Consider the following 17537-nt stretch of genomic DNA (forward strand, 5'->3'; position numbering starts at 1 on the left):
ATGGAGAAGGTAAGGGGATTTTTGTTTTGTTTACCGTTGTTTTTTCTTCTCTATCTGACACTGCTTGAGATTAAATTCGCCAGGAGATTGTTTCTTTTTTGCACCAGTTTCGGAGTTGATCCTGTGAATGAACCCCTGTAGGGCAATTTGAGGCCGTGCAGAGTTGGCATCTTTTGAATGTTTGTGTTGCTCTCTTCCCACCGCGAAAGACACGTTCGATTTAGAGTGAGAATTGGTCCTGAGGTGCTGTTCACTGCTTCTAAATTGGTCGGAAGGGACGACTGCAGAGGATGAATTTCCCCACAGAGATTAATAAAGTATTACTTAGGTGAAAACTGCTGCTCTGCGAATCATCTCACTAGATTTCAGTTGACAGCTAATGTGCTTTTTTATTTGCTCTTAACTGGAAGAAAATCACAAGTAAACACAAGGGACTTTAATCTTCTTATTGAAATATAAAAATATCAAAATCATAATTATATATTATGTTTGTTTACATACATTATGATTTTTAAATGGTAGATTAAATCAGCATTTAAATGATGGTAAACACAGTATTCTCTAACACAGGTTTAGTTTGATTTTTAAAGCCATTTTCAAGCATAAGAACAACGAGTGGGATTTAGCACAAAGTAAGGCAGCAACACGAAGAGCTCTGACATATGTCACATTATCTTACTATCACACAGCTCTCTCTCTCTCTCTCTCTCTCTCTCTCTCTCTCTCTCTCTCTCTCTCTCTCTCTCTCTCTCTCTCTCTCCGTGTGTGTGTGTGTGTGTGTGTGTGTGTGTGTGTGTGTGTGTGTGTGTGTGTGTGCGTGTGCACCTGTTTTCAATGTACATTTTCTTCGTGTGTCCCTGTCAGATCTGCTCAGAATGCTCAGACTCAACACTTGCACGGACCCTGTGTACACTCTGCAACAAGTGGTTGTGTTACCAGTGCACAGATGTGCATCAGCATCCGAGAGCCCCTGCCACGTCCCAGTGCGCAGACCTGCACCAGCAGCAGAGGCCCGGTGCCCCCCAGTGTCCTGAGCAGCACCAGAGAGGCTCCAGCTCCGTGCCACCAACCGGACAAGGCAAGATGTTTGAGTGCTTCCGGACTTTATTACATCAACTTCTCAGGGCATGTTTGAAAGATTCCTAATGGGGCTACACAGTGTGTCTCTGTCTGTGTCCCCTGAAAACCTGTTTGTGCTCCTTTTGTTTTTCTTTCTGTGCTCTGTTTGTTAATCATGTCTCCCAAGGAACCATTGTTATGAATAATGCATGACCGTGGCGATGGTTGATGATAGCTTCTGGAGATCCTTGTGTTTTATTACACCCATCTTTAACACGTGGCCCAGATTCTGAAAGGCTCACACAATTTCATTTTGGCTAATATTAGTGTGCTGCTATTTAAAGACCCTCCAGTCTGCCTGGCAGGTCCGTTGGCGGCTGCTTTTGCAGGTCTGCTCGGTGCGAGTTGTCAAATTGTAACGAACACATCGTAGACACATTGACTGAGCCATGGCAGTGTCACTGTTTTGCTTGTGCACTTGTGAGAAAAGCTGTGTGACTACGCTGACTGACAGGATGTGGTCAGACAAATGGATCTGATGCACACAGGGGGAAGCTCCTCTCTGCACCACAGATGTGAGGATGTGCAGGCAGGGTTGGCTGAGGTGAGCTGGCCATCAGAGAGCAGCAGGCCTGCGTTCATTAGCCTCACCCAGCTATTGTTAGATAAACCCTCTGTAAGTCGACAGTTTTCACAGTGACCCATTTAGAAATATCTGAGGGATATTTTTAGTGTTAGTTATTTGATATTTTAGTGTTGTGTGTGTGTGTGTGTGTGTGTGTGTGTGCTTTCTGGACACAACTGAAGTGTTGTTCACTTTCATCTTTGACACCCAGCTGTCCCAGTTTCCCATTGTCTAAGTTTCAAAGTGCACAGGAAAGTGAGCATTAAAGGTTCAGAGTGTAGAATTTAGGGACATCTAGTGGTAAAGATGCATGTTGCAGCTGAGCCCCCCTTACCTAACCCTTTCCTTACAAACATGAGAGAGAACCTTTGGGAGCCTTCACTTAGTTAGTTTGTCCAGTTTGGACAACTGTAAAAAAAAACAACATGGCGGCCTACGTAGAGAGGACCCGTTCCCGATAGAAAGGCCCCAAAACAACAATTCATACAATTTAGATGAAACACACTAATGAAAACATCTCTAGGATTATTATTATATTAATTTCGGCCAATAAATCAATCTCCTCCATATACTGTGTAAACTATTTAACCTTTAATCTCACATGTCAACATACTGTAGCTGCTTTAAGTCATACAGACTCAATGAATTTTCCAGAGGGGCCGTATGTGAGAACACAAATAAGTAAGGTGCTGCGACATTCTCCTAGAAGCCCCCTAAACTAAAAACTCAGATAATGGGCATGTTGAAGACATTTCTAACACACAACAGACTCAAAATTGAAAAGAAACCCAAATACAGATATCTCAAGATAACCAAAAGTGTCGAGGTGTAAACTTGGGTCGTGTCGCGCTGACCTCGACAATCTCCTGCGTTGTTGATATGTGGAAGGTAAATTCCAGATAAAGTCTAGACCCAGTTGTCGAGACATGATTTGTCACATCTTTAACCTCTTGCGTTTCCGGCCTGTGGGACAGTAGAGGTACGAACAAGTTTCACAGACCACTTGTACTATGAAAATGTATGAATGTGAACATGTGATATATACATTTAGTTGCATCTTTCTGTCCTTTTTAACACAAACTCTTTGTGTTATGTTGAATTGCTGCACACTGGGGGCCCTCCTCTGGCTCTGGGTGTGAATTCCTACCCGAGTGTGTTACTGATGCTCCCCTCTCCCTCCCCTCCTCCCTTGCCTGTCTCTTTTAGGCCCGGGGTCGTACCCTTGCTCCCTCCTAATGTGCCACTCTCACAGACAGGAGCCCTTGGAGCTGTTTTGCGAGTCATGTGACCTTCTGTGCTGCAGCAGCTGTCACCTGTCCGCCCACAAAAAACACAGGTCAGTCCTGAGACGCGCAGCACAAGGACACCGCAGCGAGAGGCTAACCGCAGGTTAAAAACTTCCTCTGAGCAACAACACTCTTTAACCGCCTTGTCACTTTTATCGTCTGTATCTGCATACACTACCCTTGGCCTGCCTAATACCCATTAAGTATTCATGCGCTTTTGTTTTCTGGGATGTTACAGTACAGTAGCTGCCTCTAAGGTCACCGGCACAACGTCGTGTCCCCGGGGGGAAAACAAATTTAATGCTGGTGCTCCACGTTCCCGCGGAATAAATTAGTGAACTTTCTATCTGGTGCTGTGATCTCTTGTGTGTTCAGGGTGGTGCAGATCGAGAAGGCCCTGCAGGATCAGCAGTGGCTGTTTGAGAGCCTGATGGTGCAGGTGGAAGAGCGGAGGTCTGCGGTGGAGAACAATGCTAAAGAGATAGAGGGCAGGTTGGTTTAGACTAATTTCTTCTTCCGAATTTCAGATTTTTCCCAGCAGGACTGAGCCCTTTATTTTGTCCTTTCTGTCCTCACAGCCTTCATGGGGTAAAGATTGCACACAGGAAGGCCGAGAACCAGATTAAAATGGCCAAGATGATTATGATGAACGAGCTTAACAAACGAGCCAACCTATTAATAGAGCAACTGGAGGTAATTACTTTCTCTTTCTGTCTTTCCTTCTTATCCTTCAGCCAGCCGTGAATATACATGCAAAGAATCTGTTAGCCCGGTGATCAGGGAGTTCAGGGAGCCAATAAAAATATGTTAACGTGGCTTAAGACGGCAAATAAAGAATCATCGATTCAGACCACAGTCCCGTCACGGGGCTCTCCCTGTTCCAGTAATCACACATAACAGCTTGTATTTTATGGGGGTGTTCACAGAAAATCTCAGAGGACTTTCAGCAGCGTCTGGACGACCAGCTGCAGGGGGCGATAGAGATGTGTGGCCAGCTCGACCACGTTCAGAAGTTCATCACCTGGGCTACGACCCACCACTGCAGAGGCCCGGTGCTCTTCAGCAGGGCTCTGGTACGCTGACAGCACCCGACACACACACACACACTCACACACACTCACTTTAGGCTTTGAAACTACACATTTGTAACGTAAAAGCCTTGTTGTGAACTGAGAGTTTGAGTGTAAAGTTTATTAGAGGCAGGGAGGGTTTTACAAACAGAAGTATATTGACGGTAGGATTCTGTATTTTTGGCACCTAAACTAAACAATAAACTCAAATCCACTGGTGCTGCCAAAAGTACAGTGATATTGGCAGCTTGGGTTTCAAAGAAGATCTAAATATGTTTCCTTATATTATTATCCAGGGACGTCTTCTGAATGCACTTCTTGTCATATTTTTTTTATCATGGAAAGACCGACAGTTATTATTTAGGACAGTGTGGAAAAATGAATAGAATATATTTGATTCCTTCAGATTTCACTCCAGATGCAGCAGCTGTTGGAGCCATCACTGCTCTCAGAGTCCTGGAGTCCCGTCAAAATCAAATTCAACTGGGATGCAAGTTACTGGATGAGGCACATTTCCTCTTTAGGTAAAATGAAGGCTGCTGAAGCAAGAAGACAAATATTTCTTAGAAATGTTGTTGAACTCAGGAATAAGCCCCCAAAATAAAATGTGAATGCATGAGAATGAAATGAAATGTTTTTGTTTGACAAAATGTCAGTTTGTCTTTAATGTCAAAATAAAAATAACTTTTAATTTACACAAACATATCATTTAAAATACTTAACTTACGCACCACTTATTCACTTACTATTATCAATGTTATTCTTATGACATATGACATATATGTTTCTGATTTGCTCTGCAGGCCAGCTGACTGTTGAAGGGGGAAACTGCATCTATCCTCAGAGTTTGTCCTGCTCCAGTATTTTGAGGCCTCAGCCGATCCCCTGCTTGGCTCTGCCGCCTGTGTTTCCCAGACGAGAGCCAGGCTGTGGCTGCCAGTCCTGCTGTGAGCCCCAGATGTGCTGCCTGCACGGCCACCCCTCTCAGCCAGATCCTTCCAACCCGGACAAAAGTCAGGTGGAGGCCTCACTTTATACCAGCCGCGTTCAGCCTGCTCTCATCTCTGTCCCCCTGCGCCAGAGCCAGCAGCTCCAGAGGTGCTGGGACACAGAGAGCTCCTCACACCGGCCTCCCCCGAAATCACCGGTCCCATTCGTGACACCCGTCCAGCTCACCTGCGGCCGAGGAGCCACATCCCTGCCGCAAGCCACCGACTCCCAACCCCACTCTCAGTCCAAATCGTATCTGTCTTATCACTCGCACCAGAGAGAAGTTCTTCCAGGCAGCCAGGCTCTGCTGAGCGCAGACTGCAGCAGGTCCGGTCAGTGTCAGGGGAAGATGTCGATGAGCACGGCAGCGGTGGACAGAGATGTGATGACCGAGGAGAGCTGGGAGGAGAGATGCAGAGTGGAGGAGACTTGTGGCCACGCAGCAGCAGGGGAAGGCAGAGAGTTGCTGGACGAGGAGCTGGAACAGGACAGGGATGAGCAGAGTCCTGCCCCCCCGCAGCAGCAGCAGCAACAATGTGTTCCTCCTACAGCAGAGCTGAGAAAAGAGCAGCAGAGGACCAGACCTTCACTGACACTCGGGGACCACAGGGATGGCAGGGTGAGAACTAACAATGGATCTTTTTTTAGTTTGAACTTTTAGCATGAAAAGAGATAAGATATTTTGGCTTCTGAAACAAGAGTAAACTAACTTCTAAGTTGAGAACGAAACAGACCATGTGGGAGAGTTTGTGCAGCTCAGTCTATCTGTGGTCACACGTGCTCCTGCAGTGGCTCAGACACCTTTTAACCCGGCTCACAACTCACAACATGGTAAACCACACAGTGCTGCTTTATGCACCAGAACGTATCGGCCAAAGTTAAGCGTATTTTTATCAACCACAAATTTCTTCACAGAGAATGTAAATGTTAAAGGGACTTTAATTATAAAGCACTCTTCCAGTCTTATTCACCAAACAGCTTTATTCAAGATTTTTATTGTCAAATAAACAGGTCGCATTCGCCCGTTCACACACACATTCTATATGCAACGCCTTTACTATCACAGTCCATACAAGCATGTTGCCCAACAACCCTTCAGAGAGCAGACTGGAGCTGCTGAGGATTGAACTAACAACCTTTTGATTAGTTGACGACCCCCTCAACCTCCTGAGCCACAGCCACCCTGAGAAAAACAAGGCAAAAATGCAACAAACCCTAATTCCAAAAATATCACAATGAGAAAGTGACATTTAAGTTAAATTTTAATCTAGTAGGAGAAAGTTTCACATATGGGAAGCAGTGATTGCATATTTCTAAAATGGAAGGCACCACTCAGTTTTAATTAATATCCATAAATGGCTAAACCAAACTAAAAGGGAGCAGTGTTTATTTAAATGCCAGAATGATCACTTCCCACAGTTGACAGCCTGCCTGAAAACAGATGGCGCTACAGAAACCGGCTCCTGCTTTGATGAAGAAAGGATGATGGGGAAACAAAGAGCTGCTCTGACAATTAAAGCAGGGCTGCTGGTAGCGGTGGATCCTAAAAATGCGAGAGAGCGCTGTTCATCATCGTCACCCTCGATGCCAGAGGGTTGAGCAGCCACATAATCACCTCTCCAAAAAAAGAAAAAACACCTCTCTCAAGATTACAAGCGAAAAGATACATTATTTGTACGTTTTAAGGCCACAGCATGTGAACGTGACACCAAACCACTCGGGTGCAGTCATTTATGTGCTTCACCTGTCATTAATGAGTCACTGAGGGAATAGTGGGAGTTTGAGTCGAGCTCTGGTTTGCACTCCGAGATAAATTCCTTCGTTCCAGAGAGAAGGATTATACTCTCATTTCCCTCCACACTCTGAATCCTGCGCACCTCACCCAAGGGGCATGGATCAGGTAAATGTTTTAATCGCATGATATTAGCAGTACGCAGTGTCAGCCCGGGCCTGAATATGTATGATGGCACACACACACACACACACCCTGCTTATATTAGCTGAAGACACAGAGCCGAGGCATTTAAAGGAGCTTTTCAGGACGCTTGCATTTCGTTAAATTCTAATACGAGGCAGGGAGAGGCTGATTTTCAGGCTTAATCAAAGGGCCACTCTGAGTCTAATGGTGAATTTACATATGATAATTGCTGCAGTAACCAAACCTTTCATTCTCTGTACAATAAATGTAATGCACGCAGCTGTGTGGGTCATTCTCCGTGTGTGTGTTTTTTAAGTCGTTTTGAATCCGTGGCAGAATAAGCACTGAGCGATGTTTTCCTCTGCACACCTGTGCGACCACACACATCCCACTCCTTGTCTCTGCTCTCTCTTGTTAAAGGCACAAACAGGTGCATCTGTGCATGTGATCGAGCACCAAACCCCCCCCCGCTCTGTGTTTGTTTCTGACAGAGATCCACGTCCCTGGAGGTGCCGGCGACAGCCCACGACGGTGTGTCTGATGTGCCGAGCAGCCGGCTCAGCCCCAGTTCAGCGTGCGGGAGGAGAACGCGGCGCTCCCAGAGCATCCCGGCAGAACTGGCCCCCCCGTCCACCAGCCCTCACACCGAGAGGCCCACAGGATGCAGCCACATCCCAGAGGCAGGAAAGAAGGTAACTCCACATCAGCATACAGTCACACATACAGCAGTTCAATCAGGAGGGACGTCTAGTTGATCGATGGAAAATGAGTAAATAAGAATGACATACATTTATTGTGATGGAACTTGAACAGCTGACAGGAAGTTGGCTCAAGACGAGCTTGTAAAGTTGTGACTGGATGAACTGTGCGTGTGAGTTAGGAGGAATGTACAAGAGGACAGTTCTCGTATCTGAATTTCACTAAGTTTCATTAGTGATCCCAGTTATCATGTTCACATTCTGGTTCTGGTATTGGAAAGAAATATTGATAACAGTCTCTACACAATTATACATGAATATTTCACCTTGTATCTAACTAAGAATAGGACATCAGTTTCCGTTTAGTTCTGTTTAGTTGCTTTTATGGAGCTTTCCATCATTTTGCATGATCCTCATCAGCAGATGATGATGCTCACTTCTCATGGAATTGTCCCTCTTTAAATATCAGTTTTTTCCAAACACTTTAGTTTTTGATTCCATCCATGTTAACGAGAAAACAACTGAACATTTATTAGATTTGTGTGACAACTGGCCAACCCCCTGCTGATGAGAATGACGTGGAATGACCACAAGCTCAAGAATAGATCATGCATTTGTTTCCTCTGTTGCTATCAAGGTGAATGAATTTGTAACCCTCCAGATACTTATTCTTTGTATCTGGCATAATGCATAATTTAAAGGGTAATTTATTTTACACATCAAAGTCTGTTTACTTTAGGGAGAACAACTGCATATGTAAAAAAAAAAGTAGTTAAAAGCCTATTGTGGCACCAGAGGGTTCTTGGCAATCTCTGACCCCTATTTTTAAAATTAAATTGAAAGAATTGTGGTAAAGTTACAATAACAATAAGACTGTTTCTCTGTTCAAGAAGTTGATGCATGATTGCTTTGTTTGTGTTGTTGTCAGTATGCGGATCCCAGACAGAGGAGAGCATCAGACGGCGTGCTCTGTGTTGTCAAGGAAACTTCGTCTGACATGGCCTCGCCCAGAAGCCACCGTTATCCTCCACTGTCCTATAAGACAGAGCCAGGTGCGGGAAATGATACTGTACAATAATTATTACTGATATTCTCAAAAGAACAGTTTGTGACAAGGTGCCCTCCATCTTTCTCTTTTGTAGATCATTGTTTTACGTATGTAGATGAAGAGATTGATTGTGAGGCCAAGGAGAAGTGCAGGTTGTCGAGAAACGGCCACAACAGGTGTGTGATAGTTCAAACATCTGCCTTTGCACAAATCATGAAAATATTAATAACTCTCTTTCTTTAACAGTAACGGGGATGTTCACAAGGAGTCAGCGAGGCCCAGGGTTCCAGTGGTTTGCCTAGAGCGTCTGAAAATACTGGTCTCTCGTCTCCCTCCACACGGACGACGGCAGAGTGACCCTCTACCTGCCGGCTCGATGGAGAGGAGTGAAACGCTCCCACAGCCCAAATTCTGGCAAGATGCAAAGACTCAAGTATGTTTTATTTATTCTATTTTGCCACTAGTTCTTGTTTTATCTTTTACATCTTTAAACACAAGTGATTCTCGTTAACAGGATGTTTGATTCAGCAGCAAATATAAAAAAGCTGTGTAATAAAAGCGACATTGTCTTCCCCTTCCTTCTCATCTTCCTCTTCCTTTCTTGCAAACATAGAGGGTATCTGGAGGCTCTGAGACCAGGAGGACCTCCCACTCGCTCACAGCGCCACTGTACGCTGCAGAGCGGCAAACTCGCAATCAGTCCACCGCACAGTCAACCAACAGCGAGTTTGAGAGCCGAGGGAGATTCAGCTCTCGTAAGGCCTCCACACCTCCCTCCACAGACCCCAAATATGTTTCACACAGTTACTCCCCACTGGATCTGGACTCCGACTCTTATCTTAAATCGTTGTCGGAGGACGCAGCCGTTTCACCCGCTGATCCCGACCCGCAGGTAGACTCAGATACATCACCGCCTGATTCTGACCCAAACGCAGAGTCTTCATCGGAGGCTGAGCTTGGAGATCTGGCTGAGGAGAAATCAGAGGCTGCAGGCGAGGACGGGCCCTGCAGTAAAACCGATATCGCAGGGGGTTCAGAGCCAAGTCTGGAATATGACGAGGACCCGGAATCAGAGGGAGAGGTGGGATCAGAGGACGGACAGGGGCTGGACGCTGACGCAGAAACAGAGTCTGACGTTCAGCCTGAGTATGTTCCCCGTTTCCAGGCTGAGACCGACTCTAACGTAGCATCCGATCAGCCTCCAGACTCTCAGGAGTCAGAGCTTGATGTTGAATCGGAGGCTGAATTTACAACTGACGAGCCGCAGCCGCTTCGCTCTGATCTGGAGGAGGAGTCCCCCCCCATCGGAACTTGTCATAGGTCACTTCTGATCGCAAACCCTCTTCCTCTGAGGGGGACGGACGACATCCAGTCCGAGCAGGACGAAGCAGAGATGGAGAGTGAGGACTTCTGTGCCGTGTGTCTGATCGGAGGCGACCTGCTGTGCTGTGACCGCTGTCCCAAAGTCTTTCATCTGTCCTGTCATGTCCCATCTCTGCTGACCTTCCCCACGTAAGCTTCTGATACAGAAACATGAGATTTATACATATTAGTCTCTCACCTCCTATGAGACTGTTTAATTAACACAGTAATGTTACCTGATGCTGTTTCATATCCTGTTCAGGGGCGACTGGGTGTGCAGCCTGTGCAGAGATGTTGTGCAGCCAGAGGTTGAATACGACTGTGAGAATGAGAGAACGTCTGGAGAACACACGGTGGCACACGGACTGTCTGCAAGTGACCAGAGAGTAGGTCATTCCATCAGCCGCATCCAAAACTGGAATAGCACTCAGTAGAGCGCAAACATCCGACGAGACCAAACAGTCTCCTGAAATTCAATCAAGCTGCAATAAATTCAAAACACTTATAGATATCAGTTCCCTTAATGTCCCTGATTTTATCAGTGGCCGGAGGCATTATGTTTTTGGGTTATCCCGTCCGTATCATCATTGTGAACGCGATATCTCGAGAGCGCCTTGGTGGAATTTCTTCAAATTTCGTACAAACGTTCGCGTGGACTCAATGATGGGCTGATTCGATTTTGGCGGTCAAAGGTCAAACGTTACAGTGACCTTGTATGAATCTGGAATAATTATTATGTAGAAATATGTACACGGAAACTGCACTGATTGGAAGATGCATACAACTGCAGTCTAGGAAGTCTAGTTTAATCGAGACCCATTAGTTGTTCTCTTGTTTTAACAAATAATTAAATATTCCTGGATCCGCCCCCTGATCTTGATTTCACCCAAATCTAATGAGTCCAGATCAGTCCACCAAGTTTCATGGAAATCTCTCCAGTAGTTTTTGTGTATCGCTGCTAACGAACAAACTAACACTAATGAAAACATGACCTTCTTGACAGAGGTAATAATTGTTAACCAATGGGTTTATGTCTTATTTGTTTACTTTTGTGACTCATCTTTTTCTCCTTTTAATAACCCTTTTCTCTCTCATGCTTGCTCGACTGTTTGTAGAAGAGTGAGCGGCTGACTCTTCTGATCCTCGGTAACGTCCTGAGCTCTCCCTTCCACGAGCCCGTCAGTCCACTCGTGAGTCATCACACTTTTCTTAAAGTCCAGTTATGGTTTCAGTGTCACCTACCTAGATTCCTTTCTTCTTAGATCACAGTAGCATCGTTGTAGTTTTTCATATGTTTGGACTTGGGCTGGTTTTAATCTAATATTGAGTTACCAATTAGTAAGTCAGACTTTTGGAAATGTAGTCGGACATCAGACTTGTAAGTCCTCTAGAGATTTGTGGTCTTGTTTGTTTTCTCTCCGAGGGTCACAGCAAGATAGACAATGCAAATCAGTGATGTGTTAATGATCATTTTGGCGCCATACCAACAACAACAGTACAACTTTCATGAGAGTTTCAATGTCCACAGCAGTTTTTTCTGCTGCGTTCTCTCTCTCTCTCTCTCTCTCTCTCTCTCTCTCTCTCTCTCTCTCTCTCTCTCTCTCTCTCTCTCTCTCTCTCTCTCTCTCTCTCTCTTAAGTACAAGGAATAATAGAATAATGACACAATGAAAGGAAAATAACACAGTAGGTGATGGTGGTAGAACAATAAATTACATGTCTATGTCCCACTAGTCTCTTTTCTTGTGGCAGGAAGTGACATATTTAGCTGCCAGCACTTCTTTGTTTTCCTCCTGAATGAGCTGGTTGATTTGTCTCTTTCCATCAGACTTTGGAATTCAGGGATTTTTCTTAAAATTTTATAAACTGTCTGTTTAAGGCCAAACAAGTTTCTAATTTGTGCTGTGATCTCGTCATTTCTTGCCAATAAGTGATTTATTATTAATTTTCTTTCGTTATAATTTGGTTTAGTTGGGTTTGTGATGTCTCTCTCTCTAACACATGTGCAAGAGCCTGAGCAGATCAGCGTCAGAGCCTTAGCCTGTGCCATCAAATCATTTATCAAATAAATAAAAATACATATACATTATTCTAATTATATTCAACTCCTAAAATGTGTTCCATAATGTTCATACATGTGGACTTTACAGCACATGAAAGACAATAAAAAAAAATCTTGATAAAGCCTTTAACCCTCATGCTGACGTCTACCTCCTTTTGAATCCAGTTCATATTCATATATTTGTTTATAACCCTTCATATTAGATTCTAAACAAATACCATGAATGCAAGGGGAGGAACAAAATGTCAAAGTGATGCACAGTGCGATCCCTGGAACGTTGGTTTGTCGTGTTTTGAAGGGGAAAGACCCCAGAGGTAATTAAACTGGAATGAGTTGGAGGGAACCACAGTGGCTGAGTGGAAAGAATAACAGTGGGAAATGTCACTGCTCTTTCATGCAGGCTCGTCATTATTACCAGATCATCAAGAGGCCAATGGACCTGTCGGTGATCAGAGCGAGACTCCAGAAGAGAAACGCTCGGCATTACAACTCAGCAGATCAGTTTGTCGCCGATTTCTATCTCATGTTCCGCAACTGTGCAAAGTTCAACTACGTAAGTTAAAAACTGATCTTGCATGTGTGTATTTAATCATAATTTCAGTTAAATATCAGTTAAATCAGTCAATACTTTTGTCTGAATGTCGCCGCTCTCTGTGTGTCCGACCACAGCCCGACTCGGAGGTGGCCCAGGCAGGCCGCAGCCTTGTGGCGTATTTCACCTCCAAGCTGAAGGAAGTTTTCCCGGACCGAGTTTTCCCGGCGACGGAGGCGGACTCTGACAGCGACGAGTACGACGAGGCGTACAGAACCGCCGAGGGTGGTTTCCCCTGGCCCGACAAGAGGGAGCAGAGCCACAGGAAGAGGAAGAGGAGACACTCGCTCAAGTCGAGGAGACAAAACTTCTAACAAGAGGTGAATGGAGGGCAGCTACAAACACAATTATGCTAGTAGAGTTTCATTCAACTGTTTTTTTTTAAATTGAGCAGTGTTTCCATTCTGTAATCTGAAAGAACCTGTTTTGGGGGGTTTTGCAGTAATATCCCAGTGCTGCCATCTGATGGCTGCTGGGACTTGGCGGAGTTATATGCGTTCTTCTGAGTACCAGTCGACTTTTTACTATATCATATCATATTTAGGCCATTGATGATTTCCTCTGATGCACTGGACATTTCTTACTGTGTTTACAATCAGTTAATGTTGCTATATATGCCGTGTACATGACACAGATGATGCTGTGGTTGGATGTTCATGAATCTCACTTTGCTTCTTTACTGAGTGGAACTTCTTCGAGCACTTTGAAACTTTGATATTAGTCAGTTCTGTATTTATTCGTAAATGTTCGACATATTTATACATGTGTAACTGTACAGAACTTTATTTTACTATCATAGGTTTGATATAGATGATATATGATCGTTGATATAATTGTGTGTCTTAGTAGCTTTTATTTTGAAAAGCAGCAGTGAATCCTGAGCGAGTGTAACTGGTGATGGAGCTCAAACAGGGCTTTTGTATTATCATGTTTGTCGAGGGATTTACTGAAATATCTAGATTATATTATCCCAGAAAATCTTTTGTTTTGCTTTTTAACCATAGATTAAATTTGTGTATTCGTTACGTAACTTCTCTAATATCTAAATATCTCAGGCTGAATAAGAGGGTAAGGTATTGATATCATTCAGAATGGATTATTTTAAAAAACTTTGTAGAGCAAAGTTTTTTTATAATATTAATTATAAGAATAAACCCTGTTATTGAGCATTTCCTGTTTTGAAATGTACTTTACCTGCTTCCTGCTGCTTAAGGTAGAATTTACTTGACTTTTACAGTAATTAATGCACAAGTCTGTTTCTTCTTTGATCATCATCAAGACTAGTGAATATGAATATAAATGTATGTAATGTTATTTCCTTTTAAATCAATAGATGTTATCATATATCCTATTGTAGAAGGGAAAACTGATAAACTTTAGTTACTGTCAATCTTTCATGATAACTTTTTTTTACTGTAACAGTCAACAGTAAATATGTTAAAATCAATAAAATGCATTTAAGAGAAAAAATAATATGTCTATGTATAATTCTTATTATTTACTAACTGCCCTTATTAATCCTTATAGGAACAGGCATTTATTTCTCAGGGCAGATGCTTCACACAGATTATTTACAGCAAGTTTGCATTAAATCTACTGTGTGAAACTAGCACTCAATATGTAATGCAGCCAGTGGTGGAGGAAGTACTGAAGTAAAAGTACAAACGAGTAGACAAAAATTTAATCATTAAAAACCAAAGAAAGAATACATTTCTGATGTTTCTTCCCCAGTGATAATGCTGAAGGAGGAGGGTCTAATGTTAACCTGCCTGCTCTGATCAGATTGATGGAACAATTCACCTTTTATTACTGGTGACTTAAAAACAAAAAAAATTGTGTGTACATGTGACACAATTCAATGGGTAAATGTAGTGTAGTAGAAAGTACAGATATTTGCTAATATGAGTAGCGGAGTAAAAGTGAAAAGTACCTGAAAATAAATCTTAATTTAAATCCAGAAACATGAGGAATGTACTTAAGTACAGTAACTAATTAAAAGTACTTACTTACATCCAAACCACTGACTGCTGCCATCCATAATTAGACTTTATCCTGCTATATGTAAGTTTTCTCCACCACTGAACATGGTTTCTTGCCAGGAGCAGGGGGATTAATGTTCGTTTGCCAAAAGCCTCAGCCGTTGTTGTGTTTACAAGAAAAGACATAATTCGTCCTCTGTGGAGTTTTACCTCTGAAGGATCGGATGGAGCTTACAGCGATCAGCTATCAGAAAGTGACCAGTCGGGCCAGTCGGGCTGGGACTAGCTGGATAGCATACTGATCTCAGCATAGATGCAAAAAAGTAGTAGCAATATAGGGAATACAAATTGCATCTTGGAATTAAATTCATTCAAATTCTTTAATATTTATTTCACCTGTATTCACTCTGGAAGATGGAGAATCTTCAGTTGTTCAAATACGGTATCATATTTAAATAAGACGTTATCTTGCAGACAATTTCAACACTGTAAATCCAATAGAAAGAGATGTGCTCAGTAATCATTTGATTTGGATGCTGCAGGTTCGGGTGACCAATAATAAAACAGGATGTTTGGCTCCCTCAGAAAATATATTCTCTTGTCCCTCATCTACTTTTATTTGATTGTGTTGTCTCTGATTCAACTAAGTGATGATTATGATGATTATAATATCTAATGCGAAATCCCTCTATGAGGTAGATAATCCAGTGTGTTAGTGTTTTGAACGATATAAAATGGTTTCAGTGCTGTGAGAAGCAGTGGAGGCCTCACTGGAGATTGTTGTTGTAAGGGGCTGTGTAAGGGTTGTGCAGATTTCATAGCAAACTGGCAAACACATTGGGAACAAAGTCTTTTCAGAAAAATAAACAAAAATATTGGAAATAACAAAGTTTACAAATCGATAATCCTGCAGCATCCCTGAAACCATTAAAGAATGATGAAAGAAGCAGAAACTCAAATTCAGCCTGAACCAACTTTTAAGTAGGTTTCCCGTTTTTTAAAAACAGAAACTGCATCGAATTGTGTGGATAAAAGACAGATGCTTTAGTTTGACTTTTACTGATCACTATTGAAGAGATCTCAGTCCTGAAACCACACTGTTTTAGTGTATGGAAGCTCTGTCTGTTCTCAACCTTTCCTGAACAATGTAACTTTGGTTTCCTAAAATACATGTCAAGTCCCAAATTCAAAGTGGATTTAATTGATCAATTATTGTGTCAACACTAATAAATCAGTAACATATTCCAGGAAGAGACTAAGAAGTTCCTATACTTGTCCACTAGATGGAGACCAACAATCAGGAATTATACATACACGCTGTTTCCCCTTTAGTTAACACATATAGAAAAATGATGGTTACTGTCAACATCTGGGGCGGCTGTGGCTGAGGGGTAGAGTGGTCGTCCTCCAACCTGAAGGTCGGCGGTTCAATCCCCAGTCTGAACCATCTGCATGCCGAAGTGTCCTTGGGCAAGATGCTGAACCCTCAATAGCCCCCCATAGAATAACAAAGTGCTGCAAGTAGATGCACTGTATGAATGTGTGTGTGAATGGGTGAATGTGTAACTGTACTGTAAAGCGCTTTGAGTGGTCTTCATCAGACTAGAAAAGCGCTATATAAATACAAATCCATTTACCATTTACATATCAGCCAACGGTGGCGTTTCCAGCCCCTGAACGAACACACCCCCCTCTGCACTTTCCCTACTCACTCTGAGAAAAGTATTTTGCAAATACAACTTGTTGAATGAAAATTACATTTTATAAAAGGTAAGAAGGTTTTCTTTAACTTCCCTAATGGCAACTAACATTCACGTGCACATGAGCAGACTGTTGTGCAAATGTATGTGCCGTTGCCATGACAACGGATGCTGTTTAGACTTAATGTCGCTAGTTGGGCTTTCTGAGCTATTTCATGTTTTAATAAGAGCAGATTAGCTCGGTGGAGTCGAGTGTCTCGGTTCTGTATCGGAGGTATGCTTTTAATTAGACGTTAATGAATTAAGTTATGTGAGGAAATTGAAATGATTCAACTTGATCATAAGATAATTAACTGTAAAAAATATCAGACCATTCAAATCCCTCTGAACTGTGTGGTTTAAGTAAGGAGTCAGTCTGGAGCAGTCGATGACACAATTTGTAATTGATGAAAATACATCTCGGTCATTAAGGTTCGCTCGTTTATTATAGTTATAAAATCAGCTCGGCAGATGGACCTCGGGTGATTTAGAACTGCAGGTGGAGACGTGTGTGTTCTGATATGAATGTACTTCCCTTGTCATTGAAATGAATTTGGTTTGTTCTTGTTTCTGCTTTGGCCCACATTTTTTTTTTCTTTATAGATGTTTGCCCTCCTAGCTTCCAAAAGCTGAGCCCAGCAAGGGCAGAGATTAGCTTTAACCAGGATTAAACCAATGAGAAAATTTGAATTTGTTGGCCCTTATCTCATAGCAACATGTGGAGTGCTCTGGGCAAATAGCAGAATTTGATCTTTTTTGCCTCCTTTTGGCAAAGCGTGTTTTCTTGCACTAGACACTTATCAAACATGACCATTGAAGACGGGAGGAATTCTTGGAGGGGCATTTTAAATGATTTGTTTACAGGGACACTACATGCATTTGCTTGTTGGCCGTGTGCAGGAAGAGGAAGTGAAAAGCTCCTTTTTGTCAGTCGTGTCGACCGTGCAACTGCCAGGCATTCCTCACTGCTCTGTTGTGTGTTTGTGTTTTGTTCTTTAATGACTTAATTACATTTAGACCAGAAGCCTTGATAATCTCTCTGCATAACATTAGGGTTCACCCCATAACTTAGTGAAGTAGACTGGCTCTATATTTGCATTCTAAACATGC

The 17537-nt window shown here is 42.9% G+C and overlaps 1 protein-coding gene across 1 annotated transcript; it reads left to right on the top strand.

Moving 5' to 3' along the window:
- Positions 1-13770, top strand: trim66 (tripartite motif containing 66). Its single transcript, XM_061067650.1, has 17 exons — positions 1-9; positions 865-1078; positions 2891-3020; positions 3346-3462; positions 3549-3663; positions 3897-4043; positions 4447-4564; positions 4844-5649; positions 7440-7640; positions 8575-8698; positions 8789-8870; positions 8941-9127; positions 9308-10206; positions 10319-10442; positions 11172-11246; positions 12518-12670; positions 12787-13770. The coding sequence occupies exons 1-17, from the start codon at positions 1-3 to the stop codon at positions 13021-13023; spliced, it is 3738 nt and encodes a 1245-aa protein (XP_060923633.1). The 3' UTR covers positions 13024-13770.
- Positions 13771-17537: the final 3767 nt, after the last annotated feature.

Source organism: Limanda limanda, chromosome 3, assembly GCF_963576545.1.
Source record: "Limanda limanda chromosome 3, fLimLim1.1, whole genome shotgun sequence".
Lineage (NCBI taxonomy): Eukaryota > Metazoa > Chordata > Actinopteri > Pleuronectiformes > Pleuronectidae > Limanda > Limanda limanda.